We start from the raw sequence: 24,989 nt of genomic DNA on the forward strand, positions 1-24,989 counted from the left end.
GGGAAGAAAAGGGGGGAGGTTCCGAATTCTTGCCCTTTGCCGTGAAGGGCCCACGTGAGAACAGGATGCCTGGACCCACCTGACAGAGATTTCACGAAGGTGCCCTGAATGGTTCTGTTTTGGCTAACGGCAGCCTGTGGGAGTAACCATAATGATAATCATAATAACGCCACAGCATGATTATCGTGCCGTAGTATCAGTGCTCTAGTATGACTGTTGTCGACCAGAGTCATAAAGACAGCGTCACGATCATGATCACCATCGTTATTATTAAAGGCAATGAGGACTCCCTGGGTGCCAAGCCCCACTACAACCACTTTGCATGAATTATGTGATAGACTTCTTACAACAACCCTGTTAACAGTGGGTACTTTTTTTTTTTAATGTTTTATTTATATTTGAGAGAGAGAGAGAGAGAGACAGAGCATGAGTGGGGGAGGGGCAGAGAGACGGAGACAGAACCTGAAGCAGGCTCCAGGCTCCGGGCCGTGAGCTGTCAGCACAGCGCCCGATGCGGCCTCGAACTCACGAGCCGCGAGATCATGACGTGAGCTGAAGTCGGACGCTTAACCGACTGAGCCACGCAGGCGTCCCAACAGCGGGTACTCTTAATATCCCGTTTTTACCTGTCTGTGCCTTAGCTACCTAAGGCAACGCGAGGGTCAGGAATGGCCTCGACAGCACCAAAGTCATGGTCTCATAGGCACGCTCACCTCCTGGACGTCACGGCTGCGGCCCATCGTCCCCAGCCCTCTTTGTACTGACGATGTGGAAGCATGGCACGCGGGTGGTGCAGGAAGTGCAGTAGAGGCAGGGAGGCTCAGAGAGTCGGGAGAAGTTGCCAGACGAGACCCGCGAAGTCGAGAGCCAGACCTGGGTTCGGTCTTTATTCTGGAAGCCGAGTGACTCAGGCGAGTTTCTTACCCACCGAAGGTTCGTTTATCCACTCAGTGGTTGGACGGGTGCTTTTTCCTCACGTGCTTACGTGCCAGGTATGGTTTGAGGTGGTGGAGAGACAGCAGTAGGCGAGCCACAGGTTCCTGTTGTGATCGAGATTAGAGTTTCGTGGAGGCAGCGAACTAATGAAGAAAGAAGTCTGTCAGTTCCGTCAGCGACGCGTCCTCCAGAGAATGTCCGGGGTGGGGGGGTGGGGGGGCAGTGTGATCGTGTGACTGCACAGTCAGGCGGCATGCCACGAGGTGGGCAGGAAGGCCTTGAGGATGTGACACCTGAGCGGAGCCCTGAGGACAGGGTGGTTAGCGTCCACGCCACAGCGCGGCTGGGGGAAGAGAACAAGAAGGCGCCCAGTGCCTTGCACATACTGAGTAGTGCGTCTGTCTTGCCCTTCCTCTCCTTTCTTTGATGTGTGTGGTCAGCACTTTGCCAGGTGCTGGAAGGATGCAGTAAAGCGTAAGCCCCCACACAGCATACAACTCAGGTCCCGTCTGTGCAGAATGGTGAGGGGAGTCAGGGACAAGAAGTGCCGACGCTCGTTGCCCGAGGCAGGTCAGAGGCGTTAAGCCGAGGAAGTGGGGCCTGGAGGTGAGTTTTGAAGGAAAGACACGATTCGATTACGGGGCAGAGGACAGGCCCAGGAGGGGATATGGTAAGAGCAGACGAGGACGAGGAGTACGTCAGGCTTGGAGACCCACGAGAAGGCCAGTCCCACCAAAGTTGTAGGGGCTGACGTGGAAGAGAGAGAATATGGAGGAAAGAAAATGAACGGTCTGTGGAGGCTCCTTTTTGGTTTTTGAGTTTTTTTTTTTTTTTTTAACGTTTATTCATCTTTCGAGAGACGAGAGAGAGAACACGAGCAGGGGAGGGGCAGAGAGGGAGACGCAGAATCCGCAGCAGGCTCCAGGCTCCGAGCTGTCGGCACAGCCCGACACGGGGCTCGAACTCACGAACCGTGAGAGCATGACCTGAGCCAGAGTCGGTCTGAAGCCAGAGCTTAACCAGCTGGGCCACCCAGGCGCCCGTGTGGAGACGCTTAATCGTGAGGCGGGAACTTTGAGGATTTGTTTTGTGGACAACGTAGAGCCACTGGTGGCTTTGGAGCCTGGAGTGACGTAGGTGGGTTGCTTTGTGCAGATCTTCACGCCCCAGACCTGGGGCACAGGCGGCCCGTGTGGCTCCTCTGTCAGACCACGTGAGAATTGTCCCATGACCGGAGGAGGGAACAGCTCATTCCGCCGGGAAGTTTCCCAGATGGCGCCTGCAGGGGAATCAGGCAGTCATAGAGGCGCGTGTCTGTAGGCAGCAGCCCCATGGGAAACTGTGATGTGGGCCTTTCAAGGAGCTCACATCCATCTTGGCCTTCCACCCACGGCTCCCACCACCCCCCCCTTTTTTTTTTGTCAGGTAGCTAATCCAGATGGTGACTTCCGACTCACGATTGTCAACTCCTCTGTGCTCGATCGGCCCCGGGCCCTGGTCCTCCTGCCCCAAGACGGGTAAGTGTGGCCCCAGAGGGAGTCAGCATGTGTCGGATGCTACAGCAGACAGATTTTCGTGGAAATGCAAACTGCTGAACACAAACTTGTTTCTGATGATTACGGTTGAAATAATCTGTTGACTTCGAGTTTTGAAGCCAGAGCTCAGTCATCTGGTCAGGTAACTCTACTCCCTTTCCGTTCCCGAGCATCAGAGTCTCTGCACCCAGATGTCTCACATCTGTGGGGTGTTTTCTCCAACGAAGGGTATTATTGAAAGCAAGTCTCTCGGTTAGACGTGGTCAGGCCTGGTTGGATATCGTAAGGATCTTTACCTGGAGTTTGAGGCATGATGCAGACATTTGATCCCGTCCATCTTTTTCCTGTGCGCCCCCCCCCCCCCCCGCCGCCGGCTTGGGTGGGTTCTCTTACTAACAATTTGTATGCACCTGGGAAATGCAAAGGTGCTTTTTATTAATTTCTTAACTTAAGGAAACATAGCTGAAAGGAAATTCTGGATTAGGTTTTCAGTCCTTCTAATATTTATGATACAGAATTCGATCTGCTTTTTAAGAGAAAAAAATGTATATGTACCTGATTAAAAACGTTACGAGAACAGAAGCTTATGACATGAAAAACATTTGTTTCCTCCTTTCTCACTCTTAACCCTTCTCGCTCACGCATCCTAGGGGTAACCATGATTAGTGGTTTCTTGTGTAGCTTTCAGAATTCTCTTTTACCCGTATACAAGCGTATATCCTTAAAACACATGTACACGCCCGTGTGTCAGACAGAATCGGAGGACATTTGCTGTTCTGCATATTTTAAACATATTTAACGTGGTTTGAAGATGACGTTTTCATGTGAGTGCTTGTCGATTTTTCAGGCTTCGTAATACTCTTTTGTGTATACCACAGTCTGTCACTTTCTCTGTATATTGACGTTTTGGTGTGTATACATATATATCCACCTAAAAGTGTGTGTGTATCTGTACACACATAATACATATACGTGTACACGTATGTATATATATACGCACTTGCTAGTAAGAATGATGCCGTGATGAATAGCTTTGTATATTGCAGTCACGTAACTTGATTATATCTGTTTAAATTCCGGTAAAGGAATTCCTGGGTCAAGAAGTTAAGTATCTTAAGTATCACAATTACAGATTATAACAATAATGCTGAACGAACTGGCCTTATGTTTGTCGATGGGCTTCTTACCTCCTTGGGGTAGCATGTGACCCCACCCCCCACCCCCCCACCTTTCCCCAGGTCTGATGTGATGTGCGTTCTTTCCCGGTTTTGACCAGGGTGATGTTCTGGACTGACTGGGGAGACCTGAAGCCAGGAATTTATCGGAGCAACATGGACGGTTCTGCTGTGCATCGTCTCGTGTCAGAGGACGTGAAGTGGCCCAACGGCATCTCTGTGGATGACCAGTGGATCTACTGGACAGACGCCTACCTGGACTGCATCGAGCGGATCACCTTTGATGGCCAGCAGCGCTCCGTCATCCTGGACAACCTCCCCCACCCCTACGCCATCGCCGTCTTTAAGGTGGGGCCTCCTTTGCTCCCACCTTGGGCGGTCTGTTAGAGCTGGGGAAGAGTGTACCGAGGTGAAGAGCTGCTCTTGTCTTACAGAGATGCTTGTCTACTTCTGGAAAACCGGCCCATTTCTGAATTTGAGACAGTTTCCTTTACAGTTTCCTTTCCTTGACATCCTTTACGGATGTCACAGTTGCCGGGCTGCTCACTGTTCACATTTAAAATATTAAAGGTTGAGGTTGTTTCACGGAAAAATCCCCGTTTGCCCTTGAGTGCCGGTAGTCTGGGCTCCGTGTCATCTCCTGTGAGGCTTGTCCGCCTCGTGCCCTGATGGCTTCAGATGAGCTCTGTACCACCTGCGTTGCCCGTCGCTCCTGCTTCGACTCTAGAAAACAGAATGGTCGCTTCTCCCCGACGTCGGGAAGCAGATTTTGAACCGAAGGGGCTGGACCGTGGGCAAACTTGATTGCCCATCGGTTAGTTTCCTTCGGGCGGTCCCTTCTGTGCGGCTCTTTGGTGAGGTCTGGATAAAATTGCTGCCTTGCCTTTCGGCGGAATCTTGATGAGGCTGGTCATTCACCAGTGACTGTCAGGCATCGCCCCGCACAGGCAAACCCGTGTTCTCACGGAGGGTCCAGAACAGGAGACCCAGGAACTATGCTAACGAGCACGGTTTTCTTTTTTCTTTTTTTAGAATGAAATCTACTGGGATGATTGGTCGCAGCTCAGCATCTTCCGAGCTTCCAAATACACCGGCTCTCAGATGGCGATTCTGGCGAGCCAGCTCACGGGGCTGATGGACATGAAGATTTTCTACAAGGGGAAGACGACTGGTAAGGCGGTGTGCCCCGCTTCGTCTTTCTCTCTCTCTGTCTCTCGTGGATCTCTAGGCGGGGCTGGGCGTGGGCAATCCCTGCTCAGGCGGGATCTGGCAGCCTGCATTTTTATTGTCACGACAACATGCACATTATTTAATGTCTTCCTAATGACATCTTAATTTCTTTTCTAATGGTACACAAACAGCTGGAAGACAGCGTGTTTTTGCCTGCCTAGCGTGTGATACTTGGCGGGTAATTACACCCCCCTCCCCTGCCTTTGGCCCCTGACTGATTGGTGCTGTGGCTTCTGTTGCAGCTGGAGAGTCCCAGCGGGCGCTTAATCCCTACTTGGCAACCTTACAGGGCCCAGCGCTGTGCTGGGTGTGCAGACAGTCGCTGCCTCCTGATGGGATCGTGTCTTGTTCTCCGGTTGCCCAGATGACCTGTTGCTCATTGAGCGCCTCCCTATATGATGCATTAATGAATGCGTCCCTCCTGCAACTCTTAAGGCCCATGAAGAAGGGGATTGTGGGTTTTTTCTTTTTTTTTCTTTTTTTTTTTTTTTTCTTCCCTTCTGGCCTCAACAGTTTTGCCACTGCCTGGCACTTAGTAGGGCTCGGTATTTGTGGAAAGAGGTCATGGAAAAGGAAGAGCTGCCATTGGATGGAGACAGTAGCTGTCTTTTTTTTTTTTTTTTTTAATTTTTTTTCTAACGTTTTTATTTATTTTTGAGACAGAGAGAGACAAAGCATGAGCAGGGGAGGGGCAGAGAGAGAGGGAGACACAGAATCCAAGGCAGGCTCCAGGCTCTGAGCTGTCAGCACAGAGCCCGACGCGGGGCTCGGACTCAGAGACTATGAGATCATGACCTGAGCTGAAGTCGGATGCCCAACCGACTGAGCCGCCTAGGTGCCCCAGTAGCTGTCTTAAAGATTGCTGGCGGAGGCTTTGAGAGCTGCTCCGGTGCCTGTGACCCTCTGGTCCTGGAGAAAGCCTCCTTCCTTATTTCCTGCCCTTTCCGTCTGTATGCCACCCGTATGGTTGGCTCTCCAGAAGAGACGGCAGGATGCTCCGGGAAGAATAGTCCTTTTAAGAAGCACCCTATTTTTCTCAGCAGGATTAAATAGCACCCTGGGTCTGCTGACTCTCCTTTATTGACAAACTGCTAGGTTTCCCGGTTTGAACTAGAATGTTGACATTGTTTGGTGGGTTTTGGCTGGCCTTGTGCTAAGAGAAGATTGTCAAAGGGAAAAAATACGGTTATAGATACCCTTGTTATTTGGGGGAGACCAGTGGAGATAGCATTGAGAACACCCTTAGGAAACCATATGGAATGCTGGAAATGTAAGTCTGTATTCTTGTCCTGCCTTTGCGACTGACCTGTGACGTGGGCGGGGGCGGTACTGGGATCCATGGATCATAGATTAGGGAACGACATCTCAGATGTTGTGAATTCACTCTCTCAAAGGTCCCTCGCTGGTTTAGGAGCCGGGCTTTTGTTCCAGTTCTGCCACAGAACGTAGGGGTCACTCTCTTCTCGGACATGGTGCCTGTTTTAAAACAGGGAGAGATGAAGGACTGCTTCTCAGCTCCAGGGGCTGAAACTCAGGGCCTTTGTCTGATGGAGGACCCCCACCCCTGCTGATGGGCGTGGGTAGCAAGCCCAGTGAGTCCTCAGCATTCCTCTGGATTAGCACTCCTTCCAGAAAGCAAGTCTGCCTTTTGACAAGCGCTTGTAAGCACATGTTGGTGAGCACACGGCAGCGTTCAGATGAACCGCTGACCCTTGGGCTTCCACCCCTCCCCGGTCCCGGCTGGTCACTTGCTTCATTCCAGCTGATGGGCAGTCACCGCCAGGTCCCGGGGGGGTGGGGGTGGTGTGCTGGGGGAGCGAGTTTGTGGTCTAAGCGTGTGCATAGGTGGTCTCCTGGGGCTGTGCACACGGGCCTGCGAGCCTCACCTTGGGCATGATTTCCCCTTTGTGCCTGAACGAGCCCCCTTCATTTAAACCATCCAGAGTAATTCCGGGAGTCTGGCTGGGGTCTGGACGGAGATGTGTGCCGGTGGGTAGCACACAGACTCGGGCCTGCAGCCTCAGGACCGGTCGCTGCCTTCTCTTTGGTCCTTCCTCCATTTGCCTTTCGGATTTCCTTTTTCTCCTTTGTGTGAGCAGGATCCTTGCAGCCGGCCTCCTGCCCACAGACACAGGGCCGGAGAAGCAAGTCTGTGATCTCTCAGGGCTAGTTTAGGTTAGCTGAGCACTTTTGAAATGACATCTGGCTGCCAGCACTGCCTGTATGCAGCAGGTGCCTCTTGGCCTTGAACTTGTTTGCTCTAACCTGCCTGATTTTTTTGGACCCTGTTTTGCACATTCGTGACCTCTGGTGCTAGTCAACCTTTATTATTTTTATTGTCAGCTTCTAGCGCACGTAGGACTATTAGCCAAGTGTAAAATAATAATCGAGATGATAACCTACATTTATTTAGGGATTCCTGTGTTATCAGTATCACGCTAATGTGCTTTGTGGGCTTGAATGACCTCAGTTAACCTTCCCCAAATCCTGTGTACTATTAATATTTCTGTTTTGTAGATGAGAACATGAAAGTCAGGTTCATGTTTCTGTATCATACGTAGAGTTAAGTGGTAAGAATTTGCACCGTGGCCTGATTCACTTCCAAGCTTGACTTCCACGAAACTGTTAGGCTCTGCTCCCTCTATCATCTGTTGTTGGAATAGCAGTGCCCTGGTATATAATGGTGATATGGAAGTCCTAGATGTTGATTGATTGATGTTCGTGATAAAAATTTGTTCACTCCGAGCATTTGTCCATTTGGGTGATTTTGGTTATAACCAGACGCCTTTCTTGATCTTTGTCCCTGATTAGTTTTCATGTAGGGTTACTGGAATTTATTCTCCACAAAGAGTGCTTTTTTCTTTTTCTTTTTTTAAATGTGTATTTATTTTTGAGAGAGAGAGAGCACAAGCAGGGGAGGGGCAGAGAGAGGGGGAGACAGAATCAGAAGCAGGCTCCAGGCTCTGAGCTGTCAGCACAGAGCCCGACGTGGGGCTCGAACTCAACGAACTGCAAGATCATGACCTAAGCCGAAGTCAGAAGCGTAACCGACTGAGCCACCCAGGCGCCCTGAGTGCTTTTTCTTTAAAGAGCTTAGTTTACAAGCCTATTGATTTTTTCAGTTGATTTTGCAATGGATTAAAATACTTTGGAGCTGTTGGAATGGTCCTTCAGAGTCTCAGTAACCTAAGGCTTTTAAATATCTGTAGTGAGGGCAAACACTTATTCTCTGAGGTGGATTTGATTTGATCATTGTCAAACGTTTAGATAATTAAGCAAGATAATAGCATTTCTGTGTCCTAAACTGGTTCTGGAGGAATTTTCCAAAGAGGAGATCTGAAATATGTTCTGAATCTGCCCAATGAAGGCATCATGGGGCTGTTTGGTCTTTGAAGGGGACATCTTTGGAGATGATGACTGCCATTTGTCCACTCTTTATATCAGATTGATGGTCTTTGTATTGTCTTCTTTGCCCATGCAAGACTGCAGCTTCCTGTATAGAGTCCGTGGCCATGTTCTGGGGGTGGAATTCTGCTGACTACTCTTTCCATGCTCTCCCAGCTTCTCTGTAGCACCCCATAAGCTCCTACCCAGTGTACCTCTTGGGGTCAGTGACTGGGTCTGCTTGGTTTGGGGTTTGCCTCTGGACACTGCCTCTCAGACCGTATACATCTCTGTTTAGAACCCCATTTTGGGGGTGCCGGGGTGGCTCAGTCGGTTGAGTGTCTGATTTCGGCTCAGGTCATGATCTCGTGGTTCACGAGTTAGAGCCCTGAGTCAGTCTCTGTGCTGAGAGTTCAGAGCCTGGAGCCTGCTTCCGATTCTGTGTCTCCCTCTCTCTCTGCCCCTCCCCTGCTCATGCTCTCTCTCGAAAATGAATAAACATTAAAAAAAAAAATTTAGAACTCCATTTTGGGTTCGGTGCTTCTGGCTCTTGCTTCCTTGGGTAGAAACCTTTGCTCCACATGTGAAAGTGTTAGTCGTGTTCTTTTACAGACATAGCCCATGTGAAAACATCATCCTGTCCTGGAGTATTTTTTTTTTAAGTATTCTGTTACCGTTCCATTTCTTGGAACACTGAATGCTGTGTTGTCCTCTGAATACAAAGAACATGTTCCAGATCGTTTTGGAGTTGTTTTGCATTAGTGGCAGCTCTGTGTTCTTCCCTGTAGCCTAGAGCATGTGTATTTTGAAAAAGGAATAATCTCTCTTCATGGAACAGATCAGGGTGAACTGATCTCTGGCATTTCTGCTCTAGTCAACCGGTTATTCTGCTGTGGAAACTCTACCTGTGGAGTTGGTTAAATATTTGTAGAACCCTTTTGAATGTTTCATCATATGGATTCTCCTCTGCGAATGTATTTCGTGTCTTTGGTAATGCTTCCTACTCTCCGGTCCTTAGCGTCTAAACAACACTGTTGCTATATATCATGGTGACTTTTATTTTTATGCGTGTGCTAGTTAAACACTGATGAAGTACCAACACATCCAAAGCCACTGAGCGTGTCATCACCCATATTAATACCAGTCGTCATTAACGAGCCCCGTTTTCCAACCTGCAGGTCAGTATAGGCAATGACATGGCTAAAATCTCCCCGCATGGAAACAGGTTACCTGGATGTGATTGTGGTCGGTTTGTCTGTCTGTGAGACAGCACGGCTGAAGGACTGTCATCAGCTGAGTTTTATCAGAGCGTTTATGTGTATTTCCCCCCGAGTTTGATGATGGACAGTCACAGCCAAAAGAACACGCTTACATTTCATAATTTATGTGGCTTTTATGGTGCTCCATGGTTGTATCGTGTTTCCAGCTTTTACCCAGTGGTGTGTGCATCCTCTCCCGCCTTGCCAGAAGGATGTGGAGGGTAGGAACATCCCTTTCCCATCATTGTGCATCCACAAAAGTTCTCTCTCCAGAATGCAGCGAAGGATTTTATGGACTTGCGTCTGGCCCTCTCTGTGGAAAGCTGAACCAGAGAAAAGACTGGAAATAGGGATAGATCAATGTTAACTAGTCCTTGTGTGGATTTATTGCATGACAGATAGCACTGAGGCTAATGGGCACCGTGGCTGGCTTTTTATTCAGCTCGGCCGCTGCACTCGGGCGCAGAGGAATTGAAAAGCAGAGACCCGGCTGTTCGTCTGGGCCCTGTCATTACTCAGGTGCATGTTCTCGTTAAGGGCTCTTGGGTCAGAGGAGCAGAAACCCAGTCAAGCTAACTCAAGTAAAAAGTGCAAATGAAACCATAGAGATTGTAAGGAACCCAAAGAGAGGAAACAGAGGTGAGCCTTGTGGGGACAGGTGCAGGAAATGGTAAAGACACCACTTCTGTCTCTCTCTCTCCTTCTCCCTGCGGGGCCCTGGTGTGGCCCTTCCCCTCCCCTCTGGAAGTCTGCCGTATTCTCCCGTCTGCCTCTCTGGAGTCTGTTTCTGCACAGCCTTGACCTGCACGGGGTTTGGTTTGTCCTGCCTCACCTTTGACACCCACGCCGTGTGACTTCTCTCCCGGCTTGGGCTCCCCAGTTGCTCTGTTGTTTTTCCATCACCCCAATTCCAAATTCCCAGGAGGAACAGCGGACGCCCGGCCCTGAGCAGAGGTTGTCGGCGAGGTTCGAGCCCCCGCACTCGGCCCTTCCCCTTTCTCTCTTTCTGCGCTCCGCGCCGTCGTGTGTCTGTACGACGAGCAGGTTGTGTTGATGTCAGTATCCCGTTCGGTGTTTTTTTTAACCCGGATGTGACCGCCGCTTGCCTTCTCTCCAGGAAGCAACGCCTGTGTGTCCAGGCCGTGCAGCCTGCTCTGCCTGCCCAGGGCCAACAACGGTAAGAGCTGCTGGTGTCCGGAGGGCGTGTCCAGCACTGTCCTCCCGTCCGGGGACCTGATGTGCGACTGCCCGCAGGGCTATCAGCGGGAGAACAGCACCTGTGTCAAAGAAGGTGCGTCCCTTCTTCTTTTCTACCCTCCTTCCTCCTTCCCTCTCCCCTCCCCTCCCCTCCCCTTCCCAGTGCTGTGTGTTGCCCACGTTGCTGGGTTATTGAAATTGCCGCGGGTAAGAATCAAATCCGCTAGATACATACAGACATCCCGGCTCAGGAGCTGAGGCCTGTGGTACTTCAGTCCTCAGTGGGAGTCCCCTCTTTGTCTCCTTCTGCCTCTTTTTATTTAGTTATTTATTTATTTATTTATTTGTTTGTTTATTTATTTATTTTCACTTATTTTGAGATAGAGAAAGAGAGAGAGCGAGTAGGGGAGGGGCAGAGGGAGAGAGGAGAGAGTAAGAATCCTAAGCAGGCTCCGCACTGTCAGTGCAGAGCCCGACGTGGGGCTCAAGCTCACCAACCGTGAGATCATGACCTGAGCCGAAGTCAGACGCTTCACCGACTGAGCCATCCAGACGCCCTTCGTTCTGCCTCTTCCTTTCCTCATCCACCCCTCCACATCCGGGTTCTCAACTTCTCCTGCTTCCTGTCAGTTGGACCAAACCTGACTTGGAGAAAGGACTGGTCGGACCCCTTCACAGCTCACCTGGGCTCAGCAGCAGCTCTTTCCCACACCCTGTCCGCCCCCCCCCCGCCCCCGCAACACTAGCCCAGAAACAACCAGAGTGTTCACAATGACGTTGCAGAGGGTCTTGAGGCTTTACCTCACGCCGTGACCAACTGGCTCTAACAACCCCATCCATTCTTGCTTTGAATGTGAATACATAGGTTCTAAAACTTTTCCTCTGAAAACCTGTCTTCGTCTTGCTTTCCTGTCTAATTTGTGCCCTTACCACCTCCGCAGTCCTGGCCCCGTATATTACTGTCAGTGAGGGGAACCTCTGGAAGGGGGCCCTGCCAGGAAGCGTCCGAATCCCTGCTATTTTCATTCCCAAGGTTATATTTGCTTTGTAATCACGGCCTCCCTCCTTATAGCAGCCTCTTAGTCCCGGGCGGGGGGAACACACGAAGCGGCCCTGGGGTCCCTTTTCCATAAGAAATACAAATGGAGGGGTGCTTGTGTGGCTCAGTCGGTTAAGCGTCCGACTCCTGGTTTCGGCTCAGGTTATGATCTCACGGTGTATGAGTTCGAGCCCCGCATTGGGCTCTGTGCTCATAGTATGGAGCCTGCTTGGGATTCTCTCACTCCCTTTCTCTCTCTGCCCCTACCCTCCTTGCTCCCTCTCTCTAAACATAAATAAATACACTAAAAAAAAAAAGAAATATAAATGGAAAAAAGATGACCCTGCCCTTCTTAGACCCGGGAGATTCTCTTTCAGGCTCTGGACATCCTCTTACATCTGTTTTAGAAAGAAACAAAGTTAACGCTAAGTTAACCAAGAGGAGAGGGAAAGGCTTTTCTATATTTTCCATTAGAATGCCTTTGGTTACCCAAACAAGAGGCCAGTCATCACGTGTTCTAGACTCAGTTTACCAAACAATGCGTTTTTCTTTCTCCTGTGTGTCACGGGTAGAAAAAAACCTCAGAGTATTGTGTATCCTTTGGTACCTACTTGACTGAAAAATTGAAGATCTATGAATATGTATAATAGTATGTACAGAATACAGATGGCTATAACTATGTTGACTATGTATGTTTTCATACTGTGTAGACATAGTCCCTTAAGCAGTTCCTTGGATGATTAATATTTTATAACGTTGATGGGCTGGTATCTACCCATTGGACCCAACCTGCACCATCACTGTCCTTTTTCATTCTTGTAACCACCCCCGGCACCTCTCTAGCTCCCTCTTACCCCTTAATTGTAATTGAAAGAGGAAATAAGGAGGCCTCTATAGTAGTGCAGGTGAGCTTGGCACCCCCCCCCCTTGGCCATTTAAGGCCTGTTATTTGAGGAAGAGAAGTGGAAAGTCAAAAGAGAAGAGTCTTGCGGTCCAGCAGTAAGAATAATATTGGTTTCGTTTCCTCTTCTGCCTGCCGCCGCGGCCAGAGAACACCTGTCTCCGTAACCAGTACCGCTGCAGCAACGGGAACTGTATCAACAGCATTTGGTGGTGCGACTTTGACAACGACTGTGGCGACATGAGCGACGAGAGAAACTGCCGTGAGTCTCTTAGCTTGGCCGGGCGTCTGGGATGTTACACGTTTGTGGTTACTCGCGAGGCCGGTCAGCTCCTCCCAGGTGCGGACCTGCCACCCCGGATGGCCCCTCATGATCAGCGATGCCCGTTTAGGCTGATGGGGCTTGGAGAACAGAGAAGAACATGTCTCCACCGCCACTTAGATACGGGTTATTGTTTAACACCCAACCCCCACAGGTGAGGGAAGTGCTCACTACAAGGGGTTGACCAAGAAGCATCTCGTGGCTGAAACTGAGCTGCCTGGGGCGTCAGGCGGCCTGGGCTGTAACTGTGGCCCTACTACTGTGATAAAGCTGTTGACCAGGTGACATTCCTTGATCGGTAAATTCAACCTTTTCAGAGATTGGAAACAGGTTTTACTTTGTATGCCACTCCAATCGGCGGATATCAGCTGCCTGCCAGGCTCTAAAGTGATCATCCTAATTGACTGACGATGCCTGGTTTGGTTTGAAATGCGGGGCTGTTGGGGCGCCTGGGTGGCTCAGTCGGTTAAGCGGCCGACTTCGGCTCAGGTCACGATCTCACGGTCCGTGAGTTCGAGCCCCGAGTCGGGCCCTGGGCTGATGGCTCAGAGCCTGGAGCCTGCTTCCGATTCTGTGTCTCCCTCTCTCTCTGCCCCTCCCCCATTCATGCTCTGTCTCTCTCTGTCTCAAAAATAAATAAACGTTAAAAAAAAAAAAAAATGAAGTGCGGGGCTGTTGATAGGTGTGCATGGAAACATCCACTCCAAAGAGTGTATACTTTGTAAGGGTAACAACTAAAATATATGATTGTGTTTAGCAAGGTTTAAAGACAAACAAATAACTACATATCATGGGTAATTGATTTACTTCCAGTTTTTAATTTTTAGTAGCTTCGACATTACCTTGTAAGGAGGTGCTTTGCCTTCTGACAGTGAGTAATACGTTCAGACATTCACTCAGCAAGTATTTGTTGAGGACTCCTTTGTTCTAGGCTCTGTGCTCTGTTCTAGGCTCTGTGCTTGGCTCTGTGCCTGGCCTCAGGTGATCAGGTGGACAGGTGGATCAGGAGTTTACAGTCTGTAGGGGAGTTGGAAAAATAGAGGCAGTTACAGAGGAGCCTATGAGTGCTGTGATGGGGACGCACCATATGCGTCCAGGAAGAGCACACAAATCAAACTTGGGTAGGTATTAATGGAGAGCCCTGAAGAAGGGTGGGTAGAGGTGAGCCAAGCAGAGGTGGAGGGAATATCGTGGTAGGCAAGAGAACTGCAGGTATGAAAACCCAGAGGTCAAGTGCGTGGTGTGGGGCATCGGTGACAGGAATGGAGAGTTGGCCTAGGGATGGTCCCCAGAGCAGCAAGGGCCTGTGAGCTTTATTCAGAGGAGCAGTTGGGAACGGTTGAAATGACACGATGAGATTTTTGTCTTTGGAAAGATAAGGACTAGGAAGAATGCACTGGAGCGGAAGCGGACCGGGAGCAGGCAAGCCAGAAACTAATCCGCAGGCTTCTCTTTCAAATATTTCCCCATGGGAAATCCAAAAGCTCGTTGACCATTTTGTGCTGTAAGAACAGGTCGATGGGTGCCTCCTGGCTCCATATACTCTTCTGGCCTCTGGTGGACGTACTTAGCCAGCCACCTATGGGGGCTGTGCCAGGTTCCCAGGCTGTTGCATCCAGAAAGTAACCTCAGGAGCAGTCAATTCACTGATAAAACTACGTATTGCCCTTTCTGGCTCACAGGAGGTTTTTACTAAACCTCTTCTTAATGATTTTTTCTTTGGTTTCAGTGGTTGCCATTCACACCCAGGGAGAAGAGCTTACTGAATGGCAGATTTGGGAGAACATTAGGCTATCTGTGTGTTTTCTTCTTTTCTTTTCTACCAGAGTCTCAGGAAGGTGTGGTGTTTGTGGGGGAAGAGCCAAAGCTCCTTAAAAACTGTCCACATGAACAACAGGGGAGCCTACCTTGGAAAGGACTTTATTACACAATGGGGTGGGAGAGGAGATGCTTCTTAGAATTGGCACGTTGGGTGAAGATTGCCAAGATATGATTAGGCTTGGTGGAAGCAGAGAGATTTAAACTAGACGACCTTGTGTCCAGTGATGGGGATTCTACCCTGGGTTTTGGTGTCTACTTGACGGATAAGCCGGGATCTTGTGTTGGTTCAGCGTTAGGAGGGAAGGACCTCCCTCCATGTTCAGGACTTGACGCTCTCCCGCCCAGCCCGTGAGCTCTGCACGGGCCTCACAGGCTTCCAGAGAGTTCACACTCGTCCTCTGGGTCAAGTTGGCAGCTGGCTCTGAACCCGCCCTGCTTTGGTGTCACCGTCAGCTGGGATTGACCTTCCCGGGACCATGGGACTTACTTGCTGCTCTGTTCTTTCTCCGTTGACTCCACTTGGCCCAAGTCCCGACCAGTCAGATGTGGCAGAGGGGAGGGGTGGCAGGCGACCCAAGAGAGTGGTGCTTGTCTGTGCCTGCTCAAGCAGCTCCCTTATCAAGGAGGAGGAGAGCCGCGCTTATCCTGATGGTGGAGGCGCCCCGGCCGAGGGCAGGGCTGCAGGAAAGGAGCAGGCTGTGGCTGGGCAGTCCTGTCTGGGAAGTTAAATGCAACATCCCGTCAGCTGCCAGGGGGTGTGGCAGGGGGGCATCCTGTCAGTTCATCTCCCTCTTGCGCGCACACACGCTCCTGTGCTGGGTAGCTGTCAGGTGCTCTGGGTTTTGACATGAATCCCCTGCAGCCTTGTCATTTTTGCATTCATCCTCTGCCTCCCACCATGAGCTCAATTACAGAGAAGAAATGGAGCCTCAAATAAGAGCTGCTGGGGATGTGTCACGGCAGCGTTGGCTTTTCATTTCACGGCACAGCCCCACCCTCCGCCCCAGGATTCTCTTCTGTCACATCCTACCTTGTGTGTCAGCTGCTTCCGAGAGCAGCCTTTCCTGGAGGGTCTTTGGCTGGGGTCAGGGGGTTGTGCTCACCTTCAAATAAGTTCTGTTCCAAAGAGGGAGAGGAATCTGTACCCGTTCGGATGCAGTCGGGCAGAGGAAGGACGAGGAAGAGACGTGACATCTGGTGGGAGCCTCTTCTATTTTACAGCCTATCTAATGGGCTCTGGTCCCAAACCTGTTTCCTTATTTATTTTCACAAGCCTGTCACAGGGTAGGTATTGTACGATTTCCACATTACAATGGAGAACACAGAGGCACAGGACGGTTAGGTTACATAAGTAAGTGGTAGATAACAGAACCGAGAGATCCGTATCTAGTCTTTCTGTCATCACAGCACTTGGCCCCATCACCTTATCCTCTTCCTGCTGTGCAGGAAACAGGCTCAAGGAGGTTAAAGTTAATTGCTTGAGGCAGAGGCAGAGCCAGGATTTGAAGCCTGACAACAGGGACCGCGTGCCCGCTGCAGAATCCTTGCCCAACGCTCCCTGTGTCATCGAGACGAGGAGGTGCCAGCTTCTTGTGCGACATTGGGCTTCTTTAATGGTAGTTTTTCTAGATGAAGGTGTTTCTGCCACTTACTTAGGAAGACCCCTCCGTGTCGGAGCGGATCGTAGGAGGTAGTCCAGCCCATCAGTCTCTCTCCCAGCTGGATGGTGGTTTCTCACTTTCCCAGCCCGGTTCCCATCTGGAAGCTGTCTACCGAAAGACACGCTCTGATCTCCCTTGGTCGTAAATTTCAGGTTCTCATGGTTGTTTCCCCCCCCCCCCCCCCCCCCCCTTGGTTGGCTCTCCAGGGAAATGTTTGTGTTTGGCAGGGGGAATGAATTGTTCCTAACGAGTATGTTGTGTCTCCTGTCTTAGCTACTACCGTTTGTGATCTGGATACCCAGTTCCGTTGCCAGGAGTCCGGGACCTGCATCCCCCTCTCCTACAAATGTGACCTCGAGGATGACTGTGGAGACAATAGTGATGAAAGTCATTGTGGTAAGGAGACACGACGTCCAGGAGCCCCGTTCCTGAGCAGGGCGACACTCTTTGCTCACTGGGCTGTTGTGGGTTACAGATGCAGAATTTCTTTTCTTTTCTTTTCTTTTCTTTTCTTTTCTTTTCTTTTCTTTTCTTTTCTCTTTTCTTTTCTTTTTTTTCCTTTTCTCTTCCTTTCTTTTCCTTTCCTTTCCTTTCCTTTCCTTTCTTTTCTTTTCTTTTCTTTTTTCTTTTCTTTTCTTTTCCTTCCTTTCCTTTCTTTTCTTTTCCTTTCTTTTCTTTTCTTTTCTCTTCCTTTCTTTTCTTTTCCTTTCCTTTCCTTTCTTTTCTTTTCCTTTCTTTTTTTTCTTTTCCTTTCTTTTCTTTTCTTTTTTTTCTTTTCTCTTCCTTTCCTTTCTTTTCTTTTCTTTTCTTTTCTTTTCCTTTCTTTTCCTTTTTTTCTTTTCTTTTCTCTTCCTGTCTTTTCTTTTCCTTTCTTTTCTTTTCTTTTCTCTTCCTGTCTTGTCTTTTCCTTTCCTTTCCTTTCCTTTCCTTTCCTTTCCTTTCCTTTCCTTTCCTTTCCTTCCTTTCCTTCCCTTCCCTTCCCTTCCCTTCCCTTCCCTTCCCTTCCCTTTCCTTTCCTTTCAATTTTTTTTAAAGAAGTTTATTTTTTATTTTGAAAAATAAAGAGTGTGCGTGCAAACAGGGTAGGGACAGAGAGAGAGGAAGATGCAGAATCCCAAGCAGGCTCTGTGCCACGAACGCAGAGCCCCGCACGGGGCTCGAACTCACAGACCATGAGATCATGACCTGAGCTGAGATCAAGAGTTGGACGCTTAACCGATTGTGCCACCCAGGCGCCCTGATGCAGGATTTCTGAAAGCGTCTCTGGGTTTATGATAGTCCAGCTGCATGACCACCATGGTAGGAATGATTCATTCAAAAAATAACAGCCCCTGCTTGTACCTTGCAGAGGCGCTGTAAGCATGGATATGATAGTGAGGAAGATTTCTAAATGAATTTAGGCGTTTCGTAACAGCTGTATATGGAACAGACTTGGCCCACACATCTGGGCGGCTGTGAGATTAGCCTCCCGAACACACAGATCAATACCTTTGTGAACGTTTTTTTTTTTTTTTTTTTTTAATTTTTTTTTTTTAAACGTTTATTTATTTTTGAGACAGAGAGAGACAGAGCATGAACAGGGGAGGGTCAGAGAGAGGGAGACACAGAATCGGAAGCAGGCTCCAGGCTCCGAGCCATCAGCCCAGAGTCCGACGCGGGGCTTGAACTCACGGACCGCGAGATCGTGACCTGAGCCAAAGTCGGCCGCTTAACCGACTGAGCCACCCAGGCGCCCCAGTGAACGTTTTTTAAAACCAGTCTAACTCAGTAAACTCTGTTAGAAGCCCAGCAGATGGTACGAACATAGTTTGAACATCTGTTTTCCGAATGGAGGTTTTTACATTTAGAAAAATCAGTGTGTTGGAATTGCAAGGCGTGATAAGGAGTTCTCTAGTTCAAGTCCTTTCAGTTTCCAATTAAATGACCGAAGGGACATATTTCAGGTGATGCTATTAGTTTGTGTCAGAGTAGGAACCCGGAGCCTTGTTTCCCACCCGACCCCCACTGCTGCCCGGCACCGGCCCTGCCCCGGTTCACGAGGCCTGTCTTGGTGAATGGCTCTGGTACCCAACTCCGTGTTGCTGACTGTGCAAGGAGGAAACATTACACAGTGCACACAGTGTACCAGATTGGAGGGATCCTGGCCATGAAAGGGAAGTGAGAACGGAGGCCAGATGCTGACCCCAGACATCGTGATGAGATGGTGTGGCCGTGCCAGTTCTCTCTGCCCACCCACAGGGCAGGTCCGGTCAGGCTGTGCCTGTGCTTACAGATGGGGCCTGCTATTTTCACCAGCAGGCAGTTTGACCCCAGGGACTGAAATGAGGAGAGCAGGGGAAATGCTCCTAGCCTGGCTCTCTGAGGAATTTTGTGGGATCACGTCATTTTCCCTCATCTCTGTACACATAGGAAGTTCTGGAAAGCAGTCTTCAGGATCCAGTGCTGTTCTCCCTGCATTTCTTCCATCTCCTCCTCAGCACCCTCAGAGGGGTGAAGGGCACAGCTTGGTAGGAAGGAGACCCCAGTGGTGTCGCTCACTGGGCACACGTTTGACCATCCGCTGGCCGGATTCTCCCTTCATGAGCCTGTTCATGCTGGTGTCTCCTGAGTCCATCCTGGGGTCTCAGGCCCTGACATCCTCAGAGCCAGGTCCTCTTAAATATCTGAATCCCCAACTTCACCCTCAACTTGTCTCCTGAATGAGGGCAACTCAGGGAGTCACCCTGGGCCCCAGACTTGGCTACCTCTGGGCCCCAGACTTGGCTACCTCTGTTTTCATAGAATCTTTTTTTTTTTTAATGTTTATTTACTTTTGAGACACACACACACACACACACACACACACACACACACACACACACACAGAGTGTGAGCAGGGGAGGGACAGAGAGAGGGAGACACAGAATCTGAAGCAGACTCTAGGCTCTGAGCCATCACCACAGAGCCCGACGCGGGGCTCAAACTCATGAACCATGAGATCATGACCTGAGCTGAAGTCAGATGCCCAACTCACTGAGCCACCCAGGCGCCCCACATAGAATTTTTAAAAGTCCATTTCAGGGGTGCCTGGGAGGCTCAGTTGAGCGTCTGACTCTTGGTTTCGATTCAGGTCACGATCTCAATGGTTGGTGGGTTCGAGCTCCGTGTCGGGCTCCACGCTGACAGCTCAGAGCCTGCTTGGGATTCTGTCTCTCCCTCTCTCTCTCTGCCCTTCCCCCACTCGCTCTCACTGTCTCTCTCAAAATAATTAAATAAACTTAAAAAAAATTTTTTTTTTAATTCCGTTCGAAAGTTCTGTTTTAAAGGATGGTCCCAGGGCCTGTAAATGGTGTTGCCAGGGAAGCCTGCTTGCAAGTCTTGGCCAGGCTGCACGGGCTCATTTGCTTCAGGACCCCACCTTTCTAGAGACAGCTGGCCAGCCAACATCCCTGGAGCTCTGCCCACAGAAGCTCCCCAGTTTCCTGTGTTTCGGGAGCTCGGCACTGACCTCACGTTCCCCTATCTGAGCATCGCATCCTAATCAGCCCCCTTGGAGTTCTCACTACCCCCTTTCTGAAACCACAGGCTGATACTAGAAGGCTTCTGTTTCTTGAGAATTCTGCTTTTTGGACAACTAGAGCATCGCCCCCCAACCTTCCCATCGCAGTAGCCATAGACGGTGGTAATATTTGCAGAGTGCACCGAGAATAACCCTGTTCTTTCCTGGAGGCAACCAGCAGCAGGAGTATCTCGGGGCACCCGTACCCCATTTGCAGCATGCTGGCTGGAATCAATCCTCAGCGGCCTTGCAAATCCCCGGTGCAAGTCCGTGCTATGTCTGCATAACTGGGGATGATGCGGATAATGCGTGCCCTGCTAACCCTGAGGGGCTCTGGCGCCAGAATGGAATTATGAGCGAGGCTTTGTCCCCACGGCTGTGTGGTCTCTCTCTGTGGTCTCTCCTGCAGAAATGCACCAGTGCCGGAGTGACGAATACAACTGCAGTTCGGGCATGTGCATCCGCTCCTCCTGGGTGTGTGACGGGGACAATGACTGCAGAGACTGGTCTGATGAAGCCAACTGCACCGGTCAGTACTTCCTGCTCTCCCTGAACGGCGCTTGTCTGTATGTGCGCTGGTTAGCCTCGCAGCCCTATGTGATCGTAGACTCTAGGCTCTGAGAACTGGACCGTAGACATCAGCCAATTGGCTGCTTCTCAGAGAGCTGGTCTGTGATGAGCTTGTGCCGACGGGTAAACCAACATCCTGCTTTCTTCATGGAGAAGGTCTTGCTGTGAAAAAAGGATTGACTAAACGGGTATCCTGATACAGTCGGTTCACATTCTGGCTCAAGCTTATTTCTTCTTGACCGTTAATACACAGCTGACAGACTTGGTCCCTTGTCTGGGGACCCTACATTGGGTAGCACTGGACTAGCTCGTGGTTTTGATTGTTTTTTTTAATGTTTATTTATTTTTGAGAGAGAGAGCGAGAGAGAGAGACAGAGCATGAATGGGGGAGGGGCAGAGAGAGAGGGAGAGAGAAACACAGAATCCGAAGCAGGCTCCAGGCTCCGAGCTGGCAGCACAGAGCCCGACGCGGGGCTCGAACCCATGAACTGTGAGATCACGACCTGAGCTGAAGTCAGACGCTTAACCAACTTGAGCCGCCCAGGCGCTCCTAGCTCAGGGTTTTGAATGGGGAGCATCAGAGAATTCCCCAACGGTGAAAGCCTAAAGTGTACTGTGCACCTGTTTGGGGCAAGATTTTATGAAAAATAAAGTTGGAAAGAGCATGAGGATATGAGAGAAAGGCTGGGCGGTGTGATGTGGAGGTAATGTTTGAATTCTTCTGTTGAGTGATGGGTTCACTCATGTTCATTATACTACTTTTTATGAATGAATGAACGAATGAATGAATGGGGCCCATTTACATTACGGTGGAGTGGAGGAGAACGAAGAATTGGGAACGCTGTGGAGGGGGAAAAAAAAGACTGATCCCATTGCCTGATGAGTAAATTTTCTCTGCAACTTCTTGAAATTCACTCAGTTCTACGTTTAAATCTCTCCAGTGATGGGGCTAAGGTGGTTTCACGTACCCATTTCGTCGTGGTGAGGGCAGATCTGCTTCTCGGCTTTGGTTTTCAATTCACTGTTAACTGCATTAACTTGTCATTCATGCAGTGTGGATCATGGCTCTTGTGGCGGGACTTCCAAGGCCCCTGTCTTAATCTCTCTCGCCCCCAGCGTGCCCCACCGGTTCCTACACGGCCCAGCATCTGGGAGCTCGAAGCATGCCTACCAGTGTGTAAAAGCAAATAAAAAGAAGGTTATGTGATCAGATCCCAAATGTAAATAGAGACATCTTGTGTCGTGATGCTTTAGATTTGGTTCCTGTAGGGCAGAAGTGACCTTTGACCCCTTTGTGTTCTCCCACTGCCCAGCCCCTGGGAAGAGTGCCTGTTCAGGGAACTTTTGTCAATTTGGCAATTTACACAACTGCTTTTCTGTACTCATCTTAGTTTCGAGGTGACCTCCTGTGGCCTTAAAGAGTACATGGCCCTCCCCGAATGCCCTGTCGTCCCACAGGATGATCTGTGATGTTACCAAATTCTGTCCCCTTGCAAACTTACCCTGAACTTGCCCTTTGTCCTTTCTGGTGTGATCTGTCAGTGTCTGAACCTCTGTTCTGGGGGCACTGCAGGAAAATGCTTCTCTCCAAACATGAGCATGGCCCGCAGAAGGAGGAAAAACCAAGGTCTGTGAAGGAATTGCCGTCAGCCCAGGAACCACGAGTGCTGTCTGGAAGCTGTGGGTTTGGGTGGATGATTGGGTAATAAATTAGAGGGGTGCACTTGGGCATTTCAGTTTGTAAATTGCAAAATGATTGAACATCTTGTTAGCACAACCGCGTTAGTCAATTTTGTGTTTCAGCAGCATGTGCTGATCTTCCGGGATGAATGATCAACCCGTTTCTATGGGTGGGCTCACCGTAGACTCCTGATTTTCCTCTCTCATTTTTTTCTGGCAGGGCTGTCTGGGGAAAATGTAGAGTGTTTGCACCTCACCTGCTCCCCTGTTCCCATGGCTGTTCTTCCAAAGCTATTTAAAGATGATTCTCCTTCCCTGTCATCTCCGAATCGATGGCGGTCAGCTGTGAGCTCATTAGGATGTATGGCGTGTCACTTCATTTCCTGACCTAACAAATTAAGTCATCTGCAAAGCCAGGGAAAATAGATCGGGGTCGACTGACTTCCTGTTGGCCTCAGCTTGCGTGCAAGGTCTTTGCTCTTCTCCCCCCCTGCTTTTTCCTTTCACGGGATTGAATTTCCTTTATTCCCTTCTCCCCACCTCCCTGAATGGAATTTTGAACTTAAACTTGATTTCTGTTGTATTAGCGGTTACACTTAGACGTCTCGTGTGTCTTTGTAGTAACATCCGCCTCTCCTCAGAATGCCTGGATTCCAGTCTCTGCACATGGTCCCAAGACTAACAGAGTCAGTAAATACTTAGTATTTTAGTTTCACATTTTAAAAATCCTAATATTAGCCATTGCTATTATATTTTAGTAACCATTTATCACTGCTTCTTGTATCTGATGCCTCCCTTCTGAGTACATCCTTCTCCATTTCTTGGCAGCAGGAGTCCGTGAGTGGTAAACTCTTTTAAGTTTTGTTTATATAAACGTGTCTTTATTTTGCTGCTGTCAAGTCCTGAATTCAGATGGATCTGGGTTTCTGGGTTTCTGGTAATTTTCCGCAAGTATCTTGACGAAATCATTCTGTTTCCTTCTGGCCTCTTCTGTGTTGATTTGATTTCTCCTGTCGGGTGATCTGTTCAAACGACAATCAGACATTCTTTCCTCTCGAGTTCTCTGTAGGTTCTTGTTGATTCGTTTGTCTTGTGGTTGGTGTGCAGCTTCCCCCATCTAGGTGTGGAATTATTTTTATTTGTCCTGCTCTTGAGACTTGTTTTCCTTCTCGTGTCTGGGGATTTGTTTTTCATCGATTCTGGGGAACTACAGCCATGATCTTTTCAGCTCTATTTGCTACTTTCTCTGCTTTGGTCTTCAGCAGTTACTGTCAACCATTTTGTTGGACTGTGCCCTTCTGTTGTTCATGGTTCCTGTTTTTGTATCCCCTGTCTCTTTATGACTCTTTATGACTGTCTATAGTCTCGGTTACTTCCTCAGACTTCTCTTCCAGTTCAATGGTTCTCTTTTCAGCTAAATCTAATGGGCTGTTTCACAAATCCCCTGAGCTATTATTATTTCCATGACTACATATACATTTTTTAAGCTTATTTTTGAGAGAGAGAGAGAGAGAGAGAGAGAACAGGGGAGGGGCAGAGAGAGAGGATCCAAAGTGGGCTCTGTGCTGACGGTAAAGAGCCCAATGTGGGGCTCAAACTCACGATCCGTGAGATCATGACCTGAGCCGAAGTTGGACGCTTAACTGACTGAGCCACCCCTGGGCATCCCATGACTGTATTTTTTTATATCTCGAATTTCTGTCTCTTTTCTTTATGCTTTACGTTATTACTTTTATTTCACTAATCATTGAAGTTATATTGATATTCTCATTTGTGTTCCCTCGTTCTCTTCCTAATAGTCCAGTGCTGTGTGTTGAATGTGGCAGTGCTTTCCTACCGCATTAATTCATTCATCCCTTCTGCCCCCCCAACTTGTATTTGGTTAATAATTTCCATCGGGTATTCCAGAGGGTCCTGCTGAGTCATAGAAGATCTGTCCAAGTCAGAGAGTAAGGTGTGGGATAACGGCCTCTATTAGAAACCAGGATGCTCTAATTTCATGGTCATTTACCCCATTAGCCCATCCATTCTTATAGTCACAGTGAATCCTGCCGTGTGAAGGATTCCTATTTTTCTTCCCAGTTCTTTAGTCTGTATTAAAGTCCATCTCTTCTATCCCTGTGATTAAAAAAAAAAAAGTATTAATTGAACATGTATTATTTACTAGACACTTAGTGTCAGAGAGCTAATAAGTTACTCAGGAGGTGGGAAAATTCAGAAAAAGAGAATGTGTTAAGCATTGCATTCATACCTGGCCACTTAAAATGGAATGGTGCAAACTGATGAGTCTTTCTGAGCGCAGCTCCTGTGATGGATTTTGGAGATCTCCGACATGCCTCCCAGAATGGTCATTTGGAAACTCCATTAGCACTCTGCAATTGCTTTCAATTAAAAGTGAAATGCATAAGCTGAATAATAACAAGCAGATCAGTATGGTAATGAGCTTAGGCAGCAGCATATTTTATGAAAGTGAGCAAGGCTTTGCTGAGGAATATTTTCAAGGGCTGTCAGACTTGGAAAACCAACAGATCAAAAAGTATTCCAGGCAATGGCTGTTTACTGGGGCAAAAAATCATGTACCCTGTTATTCCTCTTACCAGATAAGTATATTTTAAAAAAAGATGTTTAATGGATTCCTTGTATCAAAGGTTGTAAAATATTGAAACTTCCTGTAGACCTGTTTGCATGCTACGCATATATCCTTGGTCTTCAGAGAGAGAGGAAGACAGCAGATAATGGAC

General features: G+C 49.0%; 1 protein-coding gene across 1 annotated transcript in view; it reads left to right on the plus strand.

Annotated features, from left to right (window-relative positions):
• The window catches only part of SORL1 (sortilin related receptor 1), a 168,040-nt gene that overhangs the window by 99,280 nt on the left and 43,771 nt on the right, over positions 1 to 24,989 (plus strand). The window contains exons 19-25 of the mRNA XM_042903857.1: positions 2,362 to 2,453; positions 3,748 to 3,994; positions 4,679 to 4,817; positions 10,637 to 10,810; positions 12,805 to 12,918; positions 16,734 to 16,856; positions 20,408 to 20,527. Coding sequence (XP_042759791.1) covers positions 2,362 to 2,453; positions 3,748 to 3,994; positions 4,679 to 4,817; positions 10,637 to 10,810; positions 12,805 to 12,918; positions 16,734 to 16,856; positions 20,408 to 20,527 — 1,009 coding nt within the window. The remainder of the gene's footprint in view (positions 1 to 2,361; positions 2,454 to 3,747; positions 3,995 to 4,678; positions 4,818 to 10,636; positions 10,811 to 12,804; positions 12,919 to 16,733; positions 16,857 to 20,407; positions 20,528 to 24,989) is intronic.

The sequence above is a fragment of the Panthera leo genome, chromosome D1 (genome assembly GCF_018350215.1).
Source record: "Panthera leo isolate Ple1 chromosome D1, P.leo_Ple1_pat1.1, whole genome shotgun sequence".
In the NCBI taxonomy this organism is placed as follows: Eukaryota; Metazoa; Chordata; class Mammalia; order Carnivora; family Felidae; genus Panthera; species Panthera leo.